This window comes from Salvelinus sp. IW2-2015, linkage group LG13 (genome assembly GCF_002910315.2).
Source record: "Salvelinus sp. IW2-2015 linkage group LG13, ASM291031v2, whole genome shotgun sequence".
Taxonomy (NCBI): domain Eukaryota; kingdom Metazoa; phylum Chordata; class Actinopteri; order Salmoniformes; family Salmonidae; genus Salvelinus; species Salvelinus sp. IW2-2015.
In genome coordinates, this window is record NC_036853.1 from 17,895,966 (window position 1) to 17,918,060 (window position 22,095).

General features: G+C 41.5%; 1 protein-coding gene across 1 annotated transcript in view; it reads left to right on the plus strand.

Moving 5' to 3' along the window:
- The first annotated feature begins 510 nt into the window (after window positions 1-510).
- Window positions 511-22,095, plus strand: part of LOC111972231 (neuroligin-1-like) — a 296,521-nt gene continuing 274,936 nt past the window's right edge. The window contains exons 1-2 of the mRNA XM_023999169.2: window positions 511-904; window positions 20,353-21,209. Of these exons, the coding sequence (XP_023854937.1) occupies window positions 20,702-21,209 (508 nt within the window). The 5' untranslated portion in view covers window positions 511-904; window positions 20,353-20,701. The remainder of the gene's footprint in view (window positions 905-20,352; window positions 21,210-22,095) is intronic.

Consider the following 22,095-nt stretch of genomic DNA (forward strand, 5'->3'; position numbering starts at 1 on the left):
GGAATTAACATATTATTTTATCCATTGGTCAATATGTATAATATAAAATATGTATTTCAAGTATCAATGGTAAAGTGCTTGCAGAACAATAGCTCCATATTCATGGTCCCATTCTAAGTCCCATTCATGGTTGAAATAAATATCGCTCTCCTGGGGGTGATATGCTCATATCCACTGAGAGGTACTCATACTATTCTAGAAAAACAATAATGCAAAACAATTGTAGTCAACAAGTAACTGTGAATGTGATGCAACAGCAGTAAGCCATTCATTGTGGGAAATTCCCACACAGGAAGTGTGCAATACAATAAGTAGCCTATAATAGGGTAGAGTAAAATCGTGACTTGATATGGGGAAGTTTATTTGCAGACATTTAGGGGGAAATAATATTCCTTGTCTCTTTAAAAATATTAAGCAGCTTTATTGAAGTTCCTTCCAGGGCCGCTAGATGTATCACTGTTCCATTTTTCGATCAGCGCATCCTCTCGCCAACAGGGACGAGAGGAGACCTCGGCATTTTGTCAAGCAAGTGCACCCTGAATCGTGAGCGAATAAAATATATTTAAGTTATTTATTTTTCATGTCGTTAAGATAAAGAGGTGTGCGCAAGAGCCGGAGCAAATCTTCGTCTCTGGCGTAGGAAACCATTTTTGGATTAAAAACACTTTATTCCGGCAGAGGGGGATCCTTTAGTTTTTCTCTTCTGCAAAATTGTTGGACGGAATTATGACGAAGTATGAAAAGGCGAGTTTATAACCTTTGAAGTGAAGTCTTTTTCTTTGTCAAAGCTTGTGCCTCAGATTTTTGGGGAGATGATTCTAAAGAGCATTACACTCTGAAATAACGGGACATGGCACTGAGGAAAATTATCTGAGGTGACGAGTGGTGGAGATCAAGCCTCATGGTAAATATACATATATTGAAATATGACTGTTCAAACATACTATTCAGTCACAGCCCTTGTCTACTTTTATCAAATGGCGATTTTAAATGCGAGCTTTGAGTCGAGGTCAATTGTAAGATATTGGGAAGGAGGGAAAAACTAGTTCTAGACTACCTAGCCTACATGCATTTATTTCCATGCATAATGTGTATATTAGCCTATATAGCCTATATAATTATCCTAGAGTTATGATGAATTTGAAATTGGGATGCTGGCATGGTGGCTACATTCAACGACAGAGCATATTTTGCTATGTTTGGCACATATGCTGTCCAGCTCTCTGTCCAGCTCTCTGTTGAAGTCTCTGTCTTTTGGAAGCTCACACACTCACGTGCTTTCATGTTTAATATGAAAATGTGATTAATTAAACTACTTTCATAATGGTCGGTTGTGCTGATGCCAGTTGCCCAGGTGCATAGGTCCAAATCCCCATCCATTTTAATACCACCTGCAGCCCTGTGAAGAGACCTAACCCTATTTATTAAGCGCAATAAAGAACCAGTAATGCATTTCTCTGCGAATTGTAATAGAACATAATCATCACTGATGAAGGAAAATTAATTTCCACCGGTCTTAATTCAATTGAAATTTTAATTGATATTCATTTAGCCATAAGGGTAAATACCTAACGCTGAGTCGGGAATGTATTAGCCTTCATTCATTCATTAATTTCAATGACTATGTTCGGAAATTACTCTCAGATGGTGGATACGCATTGTATGCTATGAAGAACTGAATTATATGGTAAATCGAGTAGGCGACGTTTGATGGGAAAGTTCAACACTATTGGCTATAGGTACAGGGCATCAGAAAACTGGATAAATGCAGTATTTGTGGTGTGTGCTCAATTCATAGCCCAAAGGCAGAAATAGTCATAGCAGTAAAAAGCTGACTGGATTAGTTTATTTGGCTTTGGCAAATAGTCGTTAATGATATTATCAACAATATGGATGTTTTATGCATGTTTGATATGGGGGATAAACTCACCAGTTATCATTACGTGATCTTCGAGCTATTAGTCATTGACTTCCATTGCTATATGCATACGTGGCCATTTTTCCTACAGTGAGCTCTGTTGTGGTCCTGTTAATTACAGTTTGTATAGACGTGAACACTGCATGCTGTGTCGTTATAGCCACCTTGGATTTTACTCTTGTAAAGCTCATAAAACGAGGTACCCAATCAAATCTTACACAATATTAGATTCAAGGACAAAGTTGAATGTGATTTGAGATAGAGAGACATATGATTGTCCTCTATTGTGATGCAGGGACAAAAAAGTATCTATTATTCACATTCATTTGTGACATCGCTCTGAACGCAACTATCCCAGAAGGCAACACCTGGTTGAAAAGACGTCATATGATGTCTTATTTATATATAGCCTACATCTTTTTACTGACAAGAATATTATGTATGTTTCTGACCACCATATAACCAGTTGATCATAATTGTGACCTATATTTGACCAGTTGGTTATAGTTCTGACCACTACTGATTCAGAGGGGTTGGGTTAAATGCGGAAGACACATTTCAGTGGAATGCATTTATATTATGTGCTATATTATGTACTGGTCATAATTAAGACCTCATCATAACCTGGCAATGACACCTGACTACAGCACTACAGTATTGCAGAGGACAAAGTTGGATATTGAAAAGATTGTTCATTACATTTGTATTTGTTTCCATAGGCACCAGTTAAAGTTTAAATCTGCAACGTTCATACATTTAAAATAGATCAAGCAATGGCCAAAAAAATCTACATCACAATTTTTTGCACATGTGCATACAGTTATTGTTTCATAATTCCCCCACAGACATGACATGCCTAGAAAGACTGGGACACAATGTATATAGATAGGCCCATTGTTTTGTTTTATTAATGATTAATAAGAGTGGCGTGATTGGGTAGATACTCATCAAGGACTTCTGAGCATAGAATGCTATCTGGAGTGTAGTGGCTCTCCTGACGAGTGGTGTGATGGGTCCGATCTGCAATGAAGAGAATCCGCGTATAACAACTTTATACATTTCAGATTTGAAAAGAACTAGAGAAGGACATTCCTGAAGGAACTTTGTGGACCTCCATGGTACTAGTTGAAAAKATTTGTGGCAGTATAGCTTAGAGATGTCTTCCAAAAAGAGCGACTTGCTCATATACAGTGCCTTCGGGAACTATTCAAATCCCTTGACTTTTTCCACATTTTGTTACATTACAGCCTTATTCTAAAATTGATTAAATAGTTTTTTCCCCTTATCAATCTACACACAATACCCCATAATGACAAAGCAAACACAGGTATTTAGAAGTGTTTGCAAATGTATTAAATATAAAAAACTGAAATCTCACATTTAAATAAGTATTCAGACCCTTTACCCAGTTCTTTGATGAAGCACCTTTGGCAGTGATTACAGCCTCAAATCTTATTGAGTTTGATGCTACAAGCTTGGCACACCAGTACTTGGGGAGTTTCTCCCATTCCCCTCTGCAGATCCTCTCAAGCTCTGTCAAGTTGTATGGGGAGTGTCGCTGCACAGCCATTTTCAGGTCTCTCCAGAAATGTTCGATCAGGTTCAAGTCCGGGCTCTGGCTGGGCCAGTCAAGGACATTCAGAGACTTATCCCTAAGCCACTCCTGCACTGTCTTGGCTGTGTGCTTAGGGTTGTTGTCCTGTTGGAAGGTGAACCTTCACCCCAGTCTGAGGTCCTGAGTGCTCTGAAGAAGGTTTTCATCAAGGATCTCTCTGTACTTTGCTCCGTTCATCTTTGCCTCGATCCTGACTAGTCTCCCAGTCCCTGCTGCTGAAAAACATCCCCACAGCATGCTACCACCATGCTTCACCATAGGAATGGTGCCAGGTTACCTCCAGATGTGACGCTTGGCATTCAGGCCAAAGAGTTCAATCTTGGTTTCATCAGACCAGAGAATCTTGTTTTTCATGGTCTGAGAGTCTTTAGGTGCCTTTTGGCAAACTCCAAGCGGGCTGTCATGTGCCTTTTACTGAAGAGTGGCTTCCGTCTGGCCGCTCTGCTATAAAGGCCTGATTTGTGTAGAGATGAACTGGTTGTCCATCTGGAAAATTCTCCCATCTCTACAGAGGAACTCTAGAGCTCTGTCAGAGTGACCATTGGGTTCTTGGTCACCTCCCTGACCAAGGCTCTTCTCCCCAGATTGCTCAGTTTGGCCGGGCGGGCAGCTCTAGGAAGAGTCTTGATGGTTCCAAACGTTGTCCATTTAGGAATGATGAAGGCCACTGTGTTCTTGGGGACCTTCATGGCTGCAGAATTTCTTTTAACCTTTCCACAGATCTGTGCCTCGACACAATCTTGTCTTGGAGCTCTACAGACAATTCCTTCGACCTCATGGCTTGGTTTTTGCTCTGACATGCACTGTCAGCTGTGGGACCTTATATAGACAGGTGTGTGCCTTTCCTAATCATGTCCAATCAATTGAATTTACCACAGGTGGACTCCAATCAAGTTGTAGAACCATCTCAAGGATGATCAATGGAAACAAGATAAACCTGAACTCAATTTCGAGTCTCATAGGAAAGGGTCTGAATATTTATGTAAATAAGTTATATTTGTTTTTTTAAGGGGTATTGTCTGTAGATTGCTAAAAAATGTATACTTAATCAACTTTAAAATAAGGCTGTAACTTAACAAAATGTGGAAAAAGTCAAGGGGTCTGAATACTTTCTGAAGGCACTGTACTTTACGTCCTCCTTCACCATTGCGGTTCGGGCCATGTTTTAGAACTTTCCAGAGGGCCTGCAACACATCAACCTCCTGAGTTTTATGGCTTTTCATGACACGTACTGTAAGTATAAAAAGATAATAAAATAAATTAACATTTGGCATAATGTGGGCATGCAGGACACGACAGAACAGTAACACACAGTAACACAAAACTGTCAGAATCTACAAAAAAATTATCTTTGTCTATGTCAATGTCTCAACTCCTCACTTATTTCTTACTTAACTACAATGGAGCACACACGAGTGGTAGCAAAGGCAATCTGAAACATTTTCAGAAAGAGGATATCAAAATTAACAGTAGTTGAATAATGACAATTTCGAACTCATCTCTAAATGGTAAAGTTTTGCTGAATCTTAATTGCAATGTTCAAACAATTTTTTATAAACACACCTCTCCATAATCCTTAAGACATTTTTCTAGACAGAGGTTCCCCAATTGATGACAGCTTGGCAGTCTTAAAAAAACAAAGGTGAATGCAACAATTAAAGTATAAAATAAAATAATAAAGAGACAATAAAATATTATCTTTTTCAAAAGTTGTGTGTCTTTCGTATCATTCCTGCACCAAACATAGTTAGAAAAGGGTGTAATTGGTAAATCTCTTCCTCTTCTCTGCAACTGTGCACATTTGTGAGTTTGAGTGAGGGCCAGGGAGAATGAGCAAGAGAGAAATGGGATAAACTTTACATGACTCACCAAGGGAGGTCTCTGTTGAATCTGGACACAAGGATTTTGCACTTGAAAAAAAGGTGAGTTAAAATAGGATTTTATTTGCTTTACAAATGTATATTATTAGAGAGGTGCTATTTCAATTGGATCTACTAACACTAAGATCAGGCAAGCATGGGCAGCTGAATAGCACGTCTCTTGGGGAATCCAGTCTCACCTGATGCAGAGAAGAAACTTTAATGATCATCAGCATAGCTATTACAAACCTAGCTCTTACACAAGTGGCTAGTATGAATCAATAAACATTGAAGATCAGAGTATCAAAGAGAAAAAACAAACCTTTTGCACACAAAACTAACTGTCAATGATTATGGATTTAAGAATGGGTGGTTTCCCTGGGATGTGGCAGAATAGGTCAATGGTAAGTGAATGGGTGGCCAAACACTGCTGTAGAGACCATGCATTAGGTCATTGACATGTTTCAACTGTAAAGGCAGAGTCAAATCATGATTAACCATTAGTTAAGGCAGGGATGGGCAACATTGATGGGAATAGGGGCTACAAAAAAACGGAACTCATAAGGAGGGGCCGCAGTGGCCCCACCTTGCGAGCAAAACATTTAAGCAGCCCGCCTCGTGACAGCGAAGATTAAAAAAAAAWAAAAAAAAATTAAGTTAATTTCCTGCAATTCTACACATTTTGCCATGCGGCGGAGAGAATATTTAGCAATTTTACAACTCATTTCATGCAAATTTACTAATTTTGCCATGGGGCGGAGAGAAACATTTGCAGTTTTACAACTAATTTCCTGCAATTCTACACATTTTACCATAGGGTGGAAGCAAATGTTTGCATTTTTATTATGCTAACTGGTAATCAATCGGCCCCACCCAGGTCAGTAATTCAACCATGCTTACTACAAGTTTAGATAACTGGCTGCAAGAATAACTTACCAATAATAAAAAAAAGAATAATGCTGAAATGGGCTCATTAAGTGACTGCTGATGCACAACCAAATTTTGTGTATTCTATTATTCTAACTCTTAACAGTAAGTTGAGACCCCGACTGCGTCCCCCCCCCCCCAAAAAAAAAGCATTAGACTAACTTAAAATGTCTCACACACACAATAAATGTTTCCTATATGTAAATTCATCAACCATCACTCACTCACTCACTCACTCACTCACTCACTCACTCACTCACTCACTCACTCGTTCACTCACTCACTCACTCACTCACTCACTCACTCACTCACTCACTCACTCACTCACTCACAGTCTTTTATGTCCAACAATGCATGACACAATGTTGACATGATAACAATCTTTTCTATGCGTTTTATAGAAACACACACGCAAGCACACGCACACACTGTCATTAACTAAACAGATATCAAAATGTCAAAACGTTTGCTAGTTAGCTACAACCAATGGCTACAACAGGTAAAAATGAAAAGTTAAGCAAATCTTTTCTTGCCATTTTTCTCTCCAACAAACTGCCGCTTTACTTACAAAAATTAAAACAAGAATGCAGGAGAACAGGGACTACCACTTAACAGTAAAAACGTTTAGATTTTTTTGTGTCAATTTTAAGAAACMTTGTTTTTCAGCTGTGTTGTTGTGGAGCCTACTGGGCGCCCTGTCCCAACGGCCTTATGGAATGTTGACAAGTTTTAGCTTGAACTGATATGCTTACCTCCTTATTTAGCTCCTGAAATGTAATTACTACATGCATTATGTTAATTGCTTAAAAACTTTAAGAGAAAACACAATAGTCATATTGTCATGGTCAAATTCAGGAGCTTAAATTTTTGATGGGAATAAATGACATAAAAATTGGGTTTTGTAAATCCTGGTGGATTGTAGTAGGATATTGAAATGAAATACATACTGTAGGTCTACGTGTTATGTATTAAACATCAAAACAGRGTTCATTGGGACAGAAGAAAATGTGCAGCACAATAAACAGTGCAATTAGCTAACACAGACAACAGGTTACCATTAGAACCCAACATACACAGCAAGCTATCACATACAGCATCATTAATTAAGCAACGATTATGTACTGCTGTTTTACTGCATTCTAATGGTAGTGGATTTTTGTTAGGGTGTCCTGTATTATTGTGCATGTTTATCTTACATACTGGTAGCTTATAACAAATATTATGGAAGTGAATGTTCACTTTTGAATTGGGTGGAGTGCAACTACAAAAACCACTGCCACAGCCTGTTGTTTGTCAAACGTGCTAAGATGAATCATGCAAAACCTGCTGAAAAAGAACATTACTCCAATTTTAATAATTGTAATCGTTCTAGTGTCTTATATCCAATGGGTGCATGGTCCACAAACACTATACACGTTTATAAAGATTGCTGTCTATTAATTGAGTAGCATTTAGATAACTGGTCATTAGTTCAATCAGATTTCAAACAAAAATCAGATATCAACAAAAGTAAGACTTACTATATATATCATGAAAAATACAACTTAATCCCAACCAGATATCAACCAGAAAAAGACGTCTTTATAACGTCGTATGCCCACCGGGTGAAGATATGATCATGACTCACTCAACTCACATAAATGAAGGGTTGTATAATAGGCCGAGCCTGTGCTTCATAGCCAAATGTATATGAAACAAAGGGATAGTATGTTGAATATTGCCAAGGCTACTGTGAATGTTTTTTGTTGTTGTTTTTTACGTGTGGCATCTAAAAGTGCAGAAGTTCATACAACAATTTTCTAAGTCCATTGATTTAGTGTCACGTCAGTAGCCTGAAAGGTTAGAGCTCCTTACAATAGGCTGCCTTCTCTCCTTAAGCTCCTGGCAGCATCCAACTCAGCTACCCACTCTGTACATGGGAGGGAGCTAGTTCATAAATAATGGAAGTGTTGACTCTTTTGTGTTGCTGTTGTTTCAGGTGCGTTCTTTTTTTTGTAACTAACTTATTATTTATACTTTTTCTTTAAACTTTTTTTTTCAAGGGGGGGGTTTACTGGTACAAAAAAAAAACAATCAAAGACCTGCATACAAAGATAACCCCTCGCCCATTCCCCTGTTCAAGTACAGAATGTTAACTTCAGGTCTCACAATGCATTATGTAGCTCAATTCTCAAGTATTGCTAAAAAAGTCAGATAGGAAAACTGTCATTGGAATGATTCTATTTTCTTTTACAGTATTGTCAGAGAGCTTCCAACTGTTGTATGTCTTTGTACAGAATATATTTTCCGTCTGGGCATTTCTAAAGCAAGACGTTTTTCCTTTTATACTACTATTTTCGATTACTAATTTTTTTTTAATGAGGGAACTATTTCCCTTTACAACTTGCCCAGACAATATTTACACATAATCACAGTCAGACAGCGTGACTTTTAATTTGAAAGGATAATTCCACAAGCTATGCATGTAGGAGGCACACCTGTAATGGATTGTGTATTACCATACTACAACACTATAGGGACCCAGAGGGGAATTCTGTGAAGAAATGAAGGGATGGTTTGTGAGTACAGTATACAGAAATACTACACTGTAAAAAAAATCGTGTTGTTTTTACAGTAACTTACTTGCAGCCTATTACCTGTAAGTTACTGTAAAAAAGATAGAGTATACTATTGTAAATTCCAAACAAACTTTGCTTAACAGTACATTACCATACACTTTCGAGTAATGTACTGTTAGTTGCTGCCAGTGAGTTAATGTAAAAACATATATATTTTTTTTATAGTGTATCTTTTGCTATGGGATGGGATGGCAGCTATCTGCCACCTTTTCCTCATTAAAATATTGCTGGGAAGGTTTCTGTAACAAGTTCTAAAATGGCAGACAGTGTTGCTTAATTTGGGGCCATTTCGGAACTGTCTGCATATTTTGCTGATTTTCTAGCATAGGCTCCAAATGGCCCCTCTGAAGAGGGCTTTGTGAGTGCCTGTGGCATGTATAGTGTTAGGGATTTGCCACGGAAGGTGGTTTTTCATGTAACCCAGTCATTTCAGGCCATTTGCTGGTTATTTAGCCCCCACAGTGTTTCTTCAGCTCAAGTGGACTGATGCACTCCTCTTGTCAACATGAGAGCTTTAGTGGCCATTTGCTGTGTTTTCGGTCAGTTCATTGTGTCTTGACTGATCTGAGGAGGGAAATGGGGTGTAACGAGAGCCTCAGCCCTGAAATGGGGCATTAATAAGGTCTGAAGAGTGTGTGTGTGTGTGTGTGGTGCGTGTTGTGGGTGTGTGGTGTGTGTGTGTGGTGTTGTGTGTGTTGTGTGTGTGTGTGTGTGTGTGTGTGTGTGTGTGTGTGTGTGTGTGTGTGTGTGTGTGTGTGTGTGTGTGTGTGTGTGTGTGTGTGTGTGTGTGTGTGTGTGTGCGTGCTGCGTGCGTGCGTGCGTGTACCCAGTGGAGGGACGTTGGAGCACCCCATCTTGTATACAGTCACAGAGCTCTCCTGTGGCACCTGACCAACCCTCTGGTCTGATGACTCAGGTTCTCACCTCAGAGGGCACCCAGTCCTTTCACACTTTTTCTGTCCATTTCCTGGGGAAACAAAAACAAAACACATGAAAAGTGGAGCACACAGTACGTGCCAGAAAAAGCAAGACAAAGCTAAACAGCCGTAACGGACTTTTCTCTGTGTTCCTGTGATGAGTGCAGTTTGTGCTTGCTGCTCACCCCCTCCCAACTAGGGTCCTGTGGCAGGGTCAAAACTCCACTTCCCACCTCTCCACATCTGCTGGAGTGAAAGGACCTCTCAGTCAATCGATCAGAGTCCTGCTGCTCTAAAGGTGAGAGAGAGCTGGGCCACAGAAGCGCTCACACATTCCAATTCAGCCCACTTAGGCTCTGTGTTTGCACATAGACACCTGTCCTTCCTCTCAGGAGGGTGGCTTTTAAAGCCAGAGCAAAGTGAAAAAATAATGGATTCATATACTGTCGAGAATAAACAGCTCAAACGCCCCACTGAAAAGAATGGCGTTGAAATGTATAGCGGCCGTTGTACGGGCTCTCTGACCAATTCTGCTATTCTGTGTGTCTTTTTGCGCTGATCTTAGCTTTTTGGTACATAATGTTTCCGCCATCGTTTCCTAGGATCGAAAATAGCTTTTGGACATCGGAACGGCAATCACTAACCTCGATTTCAATGAAAATGTCTACTTCAGTGAGTCGGAGGCGCAGGACATACTGCTCACCCCGGACCAGGCCCTTATCCTCGAAACTCGGAAGAGAAAGAGACAGCGATTTAGAGGCCGGCATGCGGGCACCCTGATGAAACTACAGTGGCAAGGAAGTAAACCGCCTCTACCCTTTTTTGTATTGGTGAATGTACAATCACTGGAGAACAAACTGTATGAGCTCCGTTCGAGATGATCCTATCAACGGGACCTGAAGAACTGTAACATCCTATGTTTGTCGGAAACTTGGCTAAACAAGGACATGGATAATATTCTAGCTGGTTTTTCTATACATTGGCAGGACAAAATGGGAGCGTCGGGTAAGCTCAAGGGGGGTGTGTGTCTCTTTGTTAATAACAGCTGATGCGTGATCTCTAATATTAATTTGTTGGATGCAAATTTGTTGGATGCATTTGCTGTTTTTTTTGGTTGTGTTTCAGATTACTTTGTGCCCATTAGAAATGAATGGTAAATAATGTAAATTAATTTGGATGCTACCATGATTACGGATAATCCTACATTAATTGAGAATAATGATGAGTGAGAAAGTTAGACTCACAAATATCATTATCTACTATTCATTCAGGATTGTCCGTAATCATGGTAGCATCCACATTAATGTAGAAGTGTTGAGACACATATTCTATTCTTATTTACAATAAAAGTGACTCCAAAATGACACAATGCATTCTTTGCCATTATTTCTACAAAATAATCTAAAACACAAGTTTGTAGAGTCACAAGCTTGATGTGGCCATTGCGTGCTATGAATATGGGACCAAATACTTAACTTTTTACTACTTAAATGTACATAAGTGAATTTGTCCCAATACTTTGGCCCCCTAAAACGGAGGGACTATGTACAAAAAGTGCCGTAATTTCTAAACGGTTCACCCGATATGGATGAAAATACCCCCAAATTAAAGCTGACAATTGTCATGTTCATTGCATCGTTTTAAATTCCAAAGTTATCGTTAATCATTGTGTATCTATTATTACGTGTTTTCCTTTTCCATAATTTCTCTAGTTTCTTTCTCTCTGCATTGTTGGGAAGTAAGCATTTCACTGTTAGTCCACACCTGTTGTTTACGAAGCTAGCACAGACTGGAATATGTTCCAGGACTCATCCAATGGCATTGAGGAGTTTAACCACATCAGTCACCAACGTCATCCCCACAGTGACAGTACGTTTTGACCACAGTGAAGTGGTTTTGACCACTTGGACAAAAGGAACACCTACATGATAATGCTGTTCAACACCATAGTGCCCTCCAAGCTCATCACTAAGCTAAGGGCCCTGGGACTGAACTTCCTTTGCAACCGGATCCTGGACTTCCTGACAGGGGTGAGGGTAGGCAACAACACCCGCCACGCTGACCCTCAATATGGGGACCCTCAGGAGTGCTTTTGTCCTTTCCTGTACTCCCTGTTCACCGACAACCGCGCACGACTCCAACACCATCATTAAATTTGCCGATAACACAKCAGCGGCAGGCCTGATCACAGACGACGATGAGCCTATAGGGAGGAGGTCAGAGACCTGACAGTGTGGTGCCAGACCAACATCCTCTCCCTCAATGTTAACAAGACAAAGGAGCTGATCGTGGACTCCAGGAAATGGAGGGCCGAGCACGCTCCCATTCACATCAACAGGGCTGTAATGGATCGGGTCGAGAGCTTCCAGTTCCTCAGTGTCCACATCACTAAGGATATATCATTGTCCAAACATACCAACACAGTCGCGAAGGGGGCACAATAATGCCTCTTCCCTCTCAGGAGGCTGAAAAGATTTGGCATGGCTGGAGTGGTGTAAAGCTCACTGGCCCCTTAGTTCCAGTGAAGGGAAATCTTTCTGCTAACTTTGTGGCAAGAGTTTGGGGGAAGGCCCTTTCCTGTTTCAGCATGACAATGCCCCCATGCACAAAGCAAGGTCCAAACAGAAATCGATCAGTGTGGAAGAACTTGACTGGCCTGCACAGAGCCCTGACCTCAACCCAATCAAACACCTTTGGGATGAATTGGAACTCCGACTGCGAGCCAGGCCTAATCGCCCAACATCAGTGCCCGACCTCACTAATGCTCTTGTGGTTGAATGGAAGCAAGTCACAACAGCAATGTTTCAACATCTAGTGGAATGCTTCCCAGAAGAGTGGAGGCTGTTATAGCAGCAAACAGGGGACCAACTCCATATTAATGCCCATGATTTTGGAATGAGATGTTCGACAAGCATTTATCCCACATACTTTTGGTAATGTATTGTAGTTAGTCAAATAGCTACCCGTACTATCTGCATTGAGCCTTTTTGCACAAACTTTTTTGACTCATCACATATGCTGCTGCTATTGTTCATTATCTGTCACTTTAATCCTAGTTGTACATACAGTGAACTCCAAAACTATTGGGACAGTAACACATTTATGGCAGTGTATGTGGCTCAGTACATCACTGGGGCTGAGCTACCTGCCATCCAGGACCACCAACAACAAAATTCCCTCTCCCAATACTTTTGGAGCTTACTGTATCTACCTCAAGTACCTTTTACCCCTGCACATCGACTCGGCACTGGTCCCCCTTGTATATAGCCAAGTTATTGTTACTCATTGTGTATCTATTATTATGTGTTTTCCATAATTTCTCTATTTTCTTTCTCTCTGGAAGTAAACATTTCACTGTTAGTCCACACCTGCTTTTTTACAAAGCATGTGACTAATACATTTTGATTTGATTTGATTGAAGTTTTGCCTCGTTTATATCTCTTAAAGAAAGTTTTGCCCTCTATTTTTGCCCATTAAGAAACCAAACCCAAGTTTGAGTCCCACCAGGGGAAACTAGTAGYGAGCAGGTTCTGTGTTTACTCTCCCCAGCTCACAGGCTTGGCCCTTGAGGGCATCCAAGTCCCCTATGAGATCTGCGGTAAGTAACTAATTATTGCTTTTGATGTAAACCATTTGAGGAGGACCCCTGGATCCTAGGGGTGGGCTAAAGTGGAGCCGTAAGATCTGTCTGCCCCAGGAGAGCAGAGCTGGGGAGAGCCCGCTCCATTTGCATTACGGTAAAATCTAATCTAATAGTGGAGTTTATCATTTTTCTAAATGTATGATAATGACTTTCCCAAATACACTCCTGATCAGGCCTGGTCTCTGTGCCCTGAAGTGAGAGAGTGGGAGGTAGTGTTTCTCACTGAGCATAGGGACTCTCGGAGAGCAGCCAGGAAGCTTTTCCCCCCAAAAAATTCACGCCAAACTGGTGTTTCAGCTGTGACCCCTGGCAAGAAGACACAAAGATGGCAGCCAGGTGAACCAAGTGGAGGGGAAAAACAGATGCCCTCCCACACAACCATTCAGCCATGCTGCATAAATGTGGGGAAATTATGAAAACTAAATACAGTCAGGCTCTAACAAGGGCTGTGTTCAGCATCACAATGCTGATCACAGCCCCTGCCAATGCCACCCCTACTTGCTTCCTGCCCCTGTCTTTCTCAATTGATTGTGTTATCAATGTTTATTCAACCTGTATTCCCTTTTCTTGCATTGTTTTGTTGGGCTGTTCTTGCAATATTTTGTTGACACGTGAAATACACTTAACAAATAAACTTGATTTGATTTGAGATAATTGACCTGATAAGCTAAGTAGAAGCACACATGGAGCTGTCCAGTTATGATGCTCTTCAGCCTACTGGTAGACAGTGTAACGTGGGGATGTGAGACCAGAGGAGGTGGTTTCCTTGAGGGGGCCAATGAAGGGTAAGGGGGTAGTGTAGTGGGTAGTGTATGTAGGCTGTAGTGTGCAGTGTGATGCAGGACTTGGCTGGGGCCGCTGCAGACGCTGGGAGTAGAGCAGGATGAATAATGCACAGCCACGTCACCCCTGTCGTCATGCACCTCAGTGCTCCGCCACGGGCTAAAGGCATGTGCTATGTGTGTGCGTGTAGTTTTTGTGCAGTGTGTGTGTGTGTGTGTGTGTCTGTGTGTGTGCAGGGTGAAGCGCTCATAGCTTGCCGTTACAGTTTAACTCCTCCATGTTCCCAGCTCCAGAGCACTGAGAGTTGATGTGACATGACAGCACACGAGAACCTGCTAGAGTCAGAGGGACTTAAGCAGTAAATTGGGATTTGTTAACTGTCATTAGCCATAATTTAGATGGTAGCAATGGTCTAAAACCTAAATGGTGGATACTACTATTATTATGATACTACTGCTACCGCTTCTACCATTTGTAATGGATGATAGCATTGGTGTAAGTATTCTATAATTTTTTGTTAGTAGCACAAATATTGGTGCCGGTAATTTGTAATATGATCAGAATTGTTTCTTCATCATCATTTCCTTCTGCATTTAGATTGCAGATTTCTTCTTATTCATGCGTGAATACCAGACAGTCTTTAATAACCCAAGCCTTGGGATTTCCCCCAGCTTGGAGACAGGCCCCAGTAGAGCTGCTGCAGTCAAGTCTAGTTACCATTTACCTCACAATGTGACTGACACATTTTACTAAAGGGTGGTGATACAATGGGCATTGTCTCAAACGGCGCTCGATTTTTGATGAGCGCCAAGGAGAACTCCGACTTGTGTTCTTAAATCACAGCAACGTCCCACTGTCACACCACAAAGTCCACAAATCACAGCAGGCGGACCTGCTGGCTAATCATATCCACTGAAATAGTCATAAGCAGCTGACTACAAATTCCCCAAAAGCCTTACTGGAGGTGAAATGAGATCATTAATGTCAGCGGTAGCTCGCATGGAAGTAAACCACACAGTGATGGAAGGTTTAGTCTGTTGACTGACTGCCGGCATAACTCTACTTTGTGCCCATATGTTCTCTACTTTTGACAGCTTGGGCTGAAATAATAGGCCGTTTGTTTTCTAGAGTACACCTCTATATAATCGGGGACCTTCCAATGGCTCCTATTTGGGAAATGTGCTGAACCTCATTAAACGCTCTTCCTCTACCATCGTCTCTCAGTCTATGTATATCCATGCCTTATCTGTGGTATTTTGCCACCCTGTAGACCCATCAGTAAATGAATAGGGTAATAAATAATGTGGTGATGACATATTGTGATGCATCAGGTATATATTGTCTATAACTGAAGAAAAAAAAGCATAGTTCTGCATAGTATTAAGTCATAACATTGCTTCCCATTGCAATGCATCCTATTTCAGCATTGAAASTTGGCTGCAGGGTCCCTGAGTGGGTTAGTGATTTGACTCACACTGGGACAAGTCCCTGCGGGGGATCTGCATGACGGATGCCTTGCCATAAACTCTGGGAAAGAAACAACAAATAAACATGAAAAAAACTTAGTTGGAAAAACAGGATGATAAATGAGTGACTCCACATGCAAAATACATGGCAAGGCTGATTTCATAGATCACCTCTTTCTGCTTGATCTGCTGAGCTTATTGTGGTAGGGTTCTTAAGCAGGGGATTTTCAAAGGCTTTGTTAAATGGATATCCTGGCCACGTGTGAAATGTGTTCTCAACACCTGGAAGAGTTTAATCACATACAGAAAGCATGGAAATTGGAGGCAAAGTTGCGACCATTTTCTGTTCACATTTTTAGGAAAAGGTAGGACAATGGATTGAGAATGAATTGTCTCGAAGGAAAACATGCAAATACAGTGTAGTATTGGATTGTATTTTTGTTTCACTTGATTGAAATTGCATCAGGGTGACACTTCTGTTATGCTGTAGGTATGAGAAAGATATTACAGGGTGTTAAGGTAGCTACTGTAGGTTTTTATCCAGTGGTATGTGTATGTTACATTACCACCCCAGAGAGATTTAGCTTTGGGAGAGACCTCACTAAACTCCTCTCAGCATAGGCCTGTTTGAGTTAGATTGTTGTAGAGATTAAAGGCCACAATCAAATCTCATCCTCTGTGCACACTCATTCACTTAATCTCCCTCACACCGCTCACACCGTGCAGCACAATAATGTTACCAAATCCTGTTTTGCTCTGACCAGCCAGCAATCATCGCTCGAGCCAAACCTAGCCCCTCCTGGACTCTGAAAAAAAGAGTTCAGATTAGAGCCAACGCCTTGGATTTTATTTGCCTGTCTGCAGTCTAAATATTTGGCTGGTGTGTCAGAGATGACAAGGCTTGTGGCGAGGCTCATGTGCAGTTTTTCTTAGTCGCCCCATTGTAAAAACCTCACAGTAGTTTTATAGTCTCATTAACAATACAGTACACAATCAATGCTGGAGGTTTTTCATTTCATTCTGTTTATCTGTTTGCCTAATTATTCCAGAACGCAGAGTGCTTTGCATTTGTTTGCATGCATATCATTTGTACGCCTCTGTCAATAGATGTGATTTGTTTTAAAAGATGGTTTTGTTGCGAGGGTTGAAGTGAGAGTGATGCCAATAATTAATATGTTTGGCTATAGACAAAATAGAAATGACTGCAAATATTACCATTGGGCACACAAGGACATCTAATCTGTCGTGACTGGGATGGTTTGAAACTCAGAGGACTGCCAAACTCCTCCAACGCAGAGCTTTTCATTTATATTTAGTATGGGATATATATAGTTCTGTTCCAAACCCTGTATACGCACGCACGCACGCACGCACGCACGCACGCACGCACACACGCACACACGCACACACACTAGTTTACTTAGGTCTACAGGAGGACCAATAAACCATTGGGTCTGCTTAAGCAACCTAAGTGCTTCTTTCAACATGTCCACAGCTACAGCTCCTATACAAAAATGCATGTGCTTAGTGTCTTAGGATTGTTAGGATCACTTCATCTCCTCGTGGTGTCAACCTACTTCACCCCTGTGCCACTCATTTAAAAGTCACATAGTACACGATTACTACACTACACTGTATAGTCTCCACTCCGGATGCTGATGTCTCTATGTCTTGGTCTGTCTCTCAATGATGTGCCTGTTCTGCTTCTGTCTGTGACTCTGTGAATCTGTGTCTATGGGTCTGTGTGTGGCGGACCCGGTACAGTAATATTGAGGACAAGCGTCCCATTGTGGGAGGACATAAACCTGCTTTGTGTTGCGCTTGGAGATCTGGCGCAGGGTTCATGTGCTGGACCAAATGAATGGCTGATCTGAATCCGCCTTACACTGGCTTCCCTGGGAGAAAAAGAGAGATAGAGAGGGAGAGCCAGTCTCTTCTAGTTATAAACCAATCTCCCATTCCTCCTTGTTTTCTATAGAGGAGGATACAAATATACGTAGTTACAGTTGAAGTCGGAAGTTTACATACACCTTAGCCAAATATATTTAAACTCAGTTTCACAATTCCTGACATTTAATTCTAGTAAAAATTCCCTGTCTTAGGTCAGTTAGGATCACCACTTTATTTTAAGAATGTGAAATGTCAGAATAATAGTAGAGAGAATGATTTATTTAATCTTTTATTTCTTTCATCACATTCCCAGAAGTTTACATACACTCAATTAGTATTTAGTAGCATTCCCTTTAAGTTGTTTAACTTGGGTCAAATGTTCCGGGTAGCCTTCCACAGGCTTCCCACAATAAGTTGGGTGAATTGGGCCCATTCCTCCTGACAGAGCTGGTGTAACTGAGTCATGTTTGTAGGCCTCCTTGCTCGCACACACTTTTTCAGTTTTGCCACAAATGTTCTATAGGATTGAGGTTAGTGCTTTGTAATGGCCACTCCAATACCTTGACTTTGTTGTCCTTAAGCCATTTTGCCACAACTTTGAAGTAGCTTGGGTCATTGTCCATTTGGAAGACCCATTTGCGACCAAGCTTTAACTTCCTGACTGATGTCTTGAGATGTTGCTTCAATATATCCACATAATTTCCTGCCTCATGATGCCATCTATTTTGTGAAGGCACCAGTCCCTCCTGCAGCAAAGCACCCCACCATATGATGCTGCCACCCCCGTGCTTTAAGGTTAGGATGGTGTTCTTCGGCTTGCAAGCATTCCCTTTTTTCCTCCATACATAACGATGGTTATTATGGCCAAACAGTTCTATTTTTGTTTATCAGACAGAGGTTATTTCTCCAAAAAGTATGGCAGTTGCAAACTGTAGTCTGGCATTTTTATGGCGGTTTTGGAGCAGTGGCTTCTTCTTTGCTGAGCGGCCTTTCAGGTTATGTCGATATAGAACTCGTTTTACGTGGATATAGATACTTTTGTACCTGTTTCCTCCAGCATCTTCACAAGGTCCTTTGCTGTTGTTCTGGGATTGATTTGCACTTCTCGCAGCAAAGTACGTTCATCTCTAGGAGACAGAGATGTGTCTCCTTCCTGAGCGGTATGACGGCTGCGTGGTCCATGGTGTTTATACTTGCGTACTATTGTTTGTACAGGTCTACAATTTTTCTTTCTGAGGTTTTGGCTGATTTATTTGATTTTCCCATGATGTCAATAAAGATGCACTGAGTTTGAAGGTAGGCCTTGAAAACATCTACAGGTACACCTCCAATTGATTCAAATGATGTCAATTAGCCTATCAGAAGCTTCTAAAGCCATGATATAAGTTTCTGGAATTTTCCAAGCTGTTTCAAAGCACAGTCAACTTAGTGTATGTAAACTTCTGACCCACTGGAATTGTGATACAGTGAATTATAAGTGAAATAATCTGTCTGTAAACAATTGTTGGAAAAATTACTTGTGTCATTCACAAAGTAGATACCCTAACCGACTTGCCAAAACTATAGTTTGTTAACAAGAAATTTGTGGAGTGGTTGAAAACGTGTTTTAACGACTCCAACCTAAGTGTATGTAAACTTCCCACTTCAACTGTACATGTTTTATGTACCGTACTGTATGGTTGAAAAGTCTCTCCTCAATCAATTTGGAAGTAGTCAGTTAAAGGGGCAATCTGCAGTTGCTACATCCATTTTTGGACTTATAAATTAACGATAAATACCCATTGATTCTTGGAGCATATAAGAGTATTTCAACTGTTGTACCCCATCAGAACAAAAAATATTAGCTTGTTTTACTCCAGTGTTTGTAAACAAAGTAAATGTAACCAATCACTGTACTGTATAGCATGGATCAACAACTATATTCAGCCGTGGCCTGAAACTTGTCTTGAGCGGATGGTCAGGGAGCTGGAACATAATTACAAATCATTTGAATGCAAATTAACCGCAAGAAGCCCCAACAAATATAATTTTTGACTAAAACATAATCATTTCAAACCTTGCTTACATTTGTAAACAATCACATATAACTCACTAGTGTGCGTGGGAATACTTTGGAACAGATATCCAAAATTAAAATCACTTGGAGCTGATTTGCTGGTGTTTTTACAGTTTTATGTCCAACAACAACAACAACAACAAAATATATATATTTTACCTCAAAGCTCGGTTTTCAGCTTTATTTGTTATTCATCTGAGCATATTTCCTTCATTATCATCTCTCCTTGTTTAAAGTGTGCTCTAGTCATATGAATGTGGATGCTCAATCTTTTTCTGTTTCCATAGAAATACTGTCAAAAACTGAATAGTGTATTTTTGTCCCCCACCATGTGTCTGCTCCTGCTCTGGCTGAGAAGTGTCTATGAGATGTGTCATTACATTATAAACAAATAGGATTTCTTTCTCTKTATGAAACATGATCTTCTTAATTCTCCCTCCCAGGTCTGGAGGAGGAGGAGGGATCCCATAACTAGTACAGTACCTAGTCACTCAGTCAGTCTGCTTGCACATGATTGATGAAGTGTCACTAGGCAGACTGTGATTGCCCTGTGCTCTGCTTGATGGGAACATCCAGATTGTAACAGCCAATAAAGCCCTGCTCTGTTCATATTTCTTCCCTTCACCTTAGCACTAATGAATTATCTTTTATTTCCTGCAGGATATAGACCTACGCACTGACTGGAGTTGATTTATCTGTGGAAGACCTGCTGCAAATGGCTGCCCTGCCTGTGTCGTCAGGATGGAAAACAGGATTGTCAATAGGATGCGGCCTGAAAAATATCGGCAAGTGAAGATGTCGCCTCCGCCAGTGTGAAATCAATGGGGAGTACTTGCCATGCGAAGAGCCTTTGAAAGTTTTGACAGCAGCGTGTTTGGGAGGCCTGATACTTTGCCTTTGATTGCACCCCTTCCTGTGAGTGGATCTAAAGTGGATTGTTGCTGCTAGCGCTGTGGTGTGATTAGCCCCTTTAGTGTGTGTGTGTGTCTACTGGTGTGGCAGAGGGAGCATGCCCCTGCAGAGACCTGGCTGTCTGAAGCTGTACCCTGCCTGGAGGGCCATGCAGCCCCGGCTGGGCGTAGGCCTGGGTCTGGGCCTGGACCTCACCTTCCTGCTGTGGATACTGAGCCTAGCACAGCAGGCCCTGGTCACGGCCTCTCAGAAACTGGACGAGACGGACCCCGTGGTCACCACAGTCTACGGCAAACTGAGGGGCGTCAAGAAGGAGCTCAACAATGAGATCCTGGGACCCGTCATCCAGTTCCTGGGGGTGCCTTATGCCGCACCTCCCACGGGCGAGAGGCGCTTCCAGCCCCCAGAACCACCCATCTTTTGGCCGGAGGTCCGCAACGCTACGCAGTTCGCCCCGGTCTGCCCCCAGACCATCGTGGAGGGGCGTCTGCCGGACGTCATGCTGCCTGTGTGGTTTACTAACAACCTGGAGATAGTGTCTTCTTACGTACAGGACCAGAGCGAGGACTGCCTTTTCTTAAACATATATGTTCCCACTGAGGATGGTGAGTTAACAGCAGGACCAACAGGAAAAACAGACCTAAACCAACAACCCCTTTTTAAATATTTTCCTGTCTGTTTGTGACGGACCGAGTGAGAAAAGCATGACCTTTGCATGTTTACGTGCATGACACTGCTTTTATGTATGTGAGTGTGTCGTGTGTGTGCTAAATGTATGTGTGCCTCTGTATGTGTCTGAGTGTATGTGTGTGTGTATGTGTGTGTGTGCTCTATGTGTGCACCGCTGGTATGTGTGTGTGTGTGTGTGTGTGTGTGTGTGTGTGTGTGTGTGTGTGTGTGTGTGTGTGTGTGTGTGTGTGTGTGTGTGTGTGTGTGTGTGTGTGTGTGTGTGGTGGTGGGTTGTGTTTTGTGGTGTGTGTGTGTGTGTGTGCGGCTGTTCATCAGTCTCCTGATCCCTCCACACACATGCACATCGTCCTGTCCACCACAGCATGTCCATTCAGGTGAGACTGGTTCCTCCCTTCTTCCTCCTCTTCATCCTCTTCCCCTCTTCCTCCTCCCCCTCCTCCTCACTCCTGACTGACAGCGGCTCATCATCTGTGCAATGTGTGTAGGCACAATGAATAGAGCTCTTCTAGGAAGAAGCTCATGTAAATAATGATTATTGATTGATTCACTGACTGATTGATTCATGAACTAAGCCAATAAGAGCAACTCTCTTTGTTAACTCATTTTTCCTTCGTCTGCACTCAGATAGTGGTGTTGCATGCTCCAACTGTCCTTATCGGAGCTCCATGTTATTTTTTAGTCTTCTATTCATTTTACAGTAAAAAGAATATCGAAGGAATGTGCCAGGAAACCGGGCAAGAAAATATGTAGACAAGGAGGTATGTATGCACTGGAATAAATAACACAGAAAACAGAGAAGGG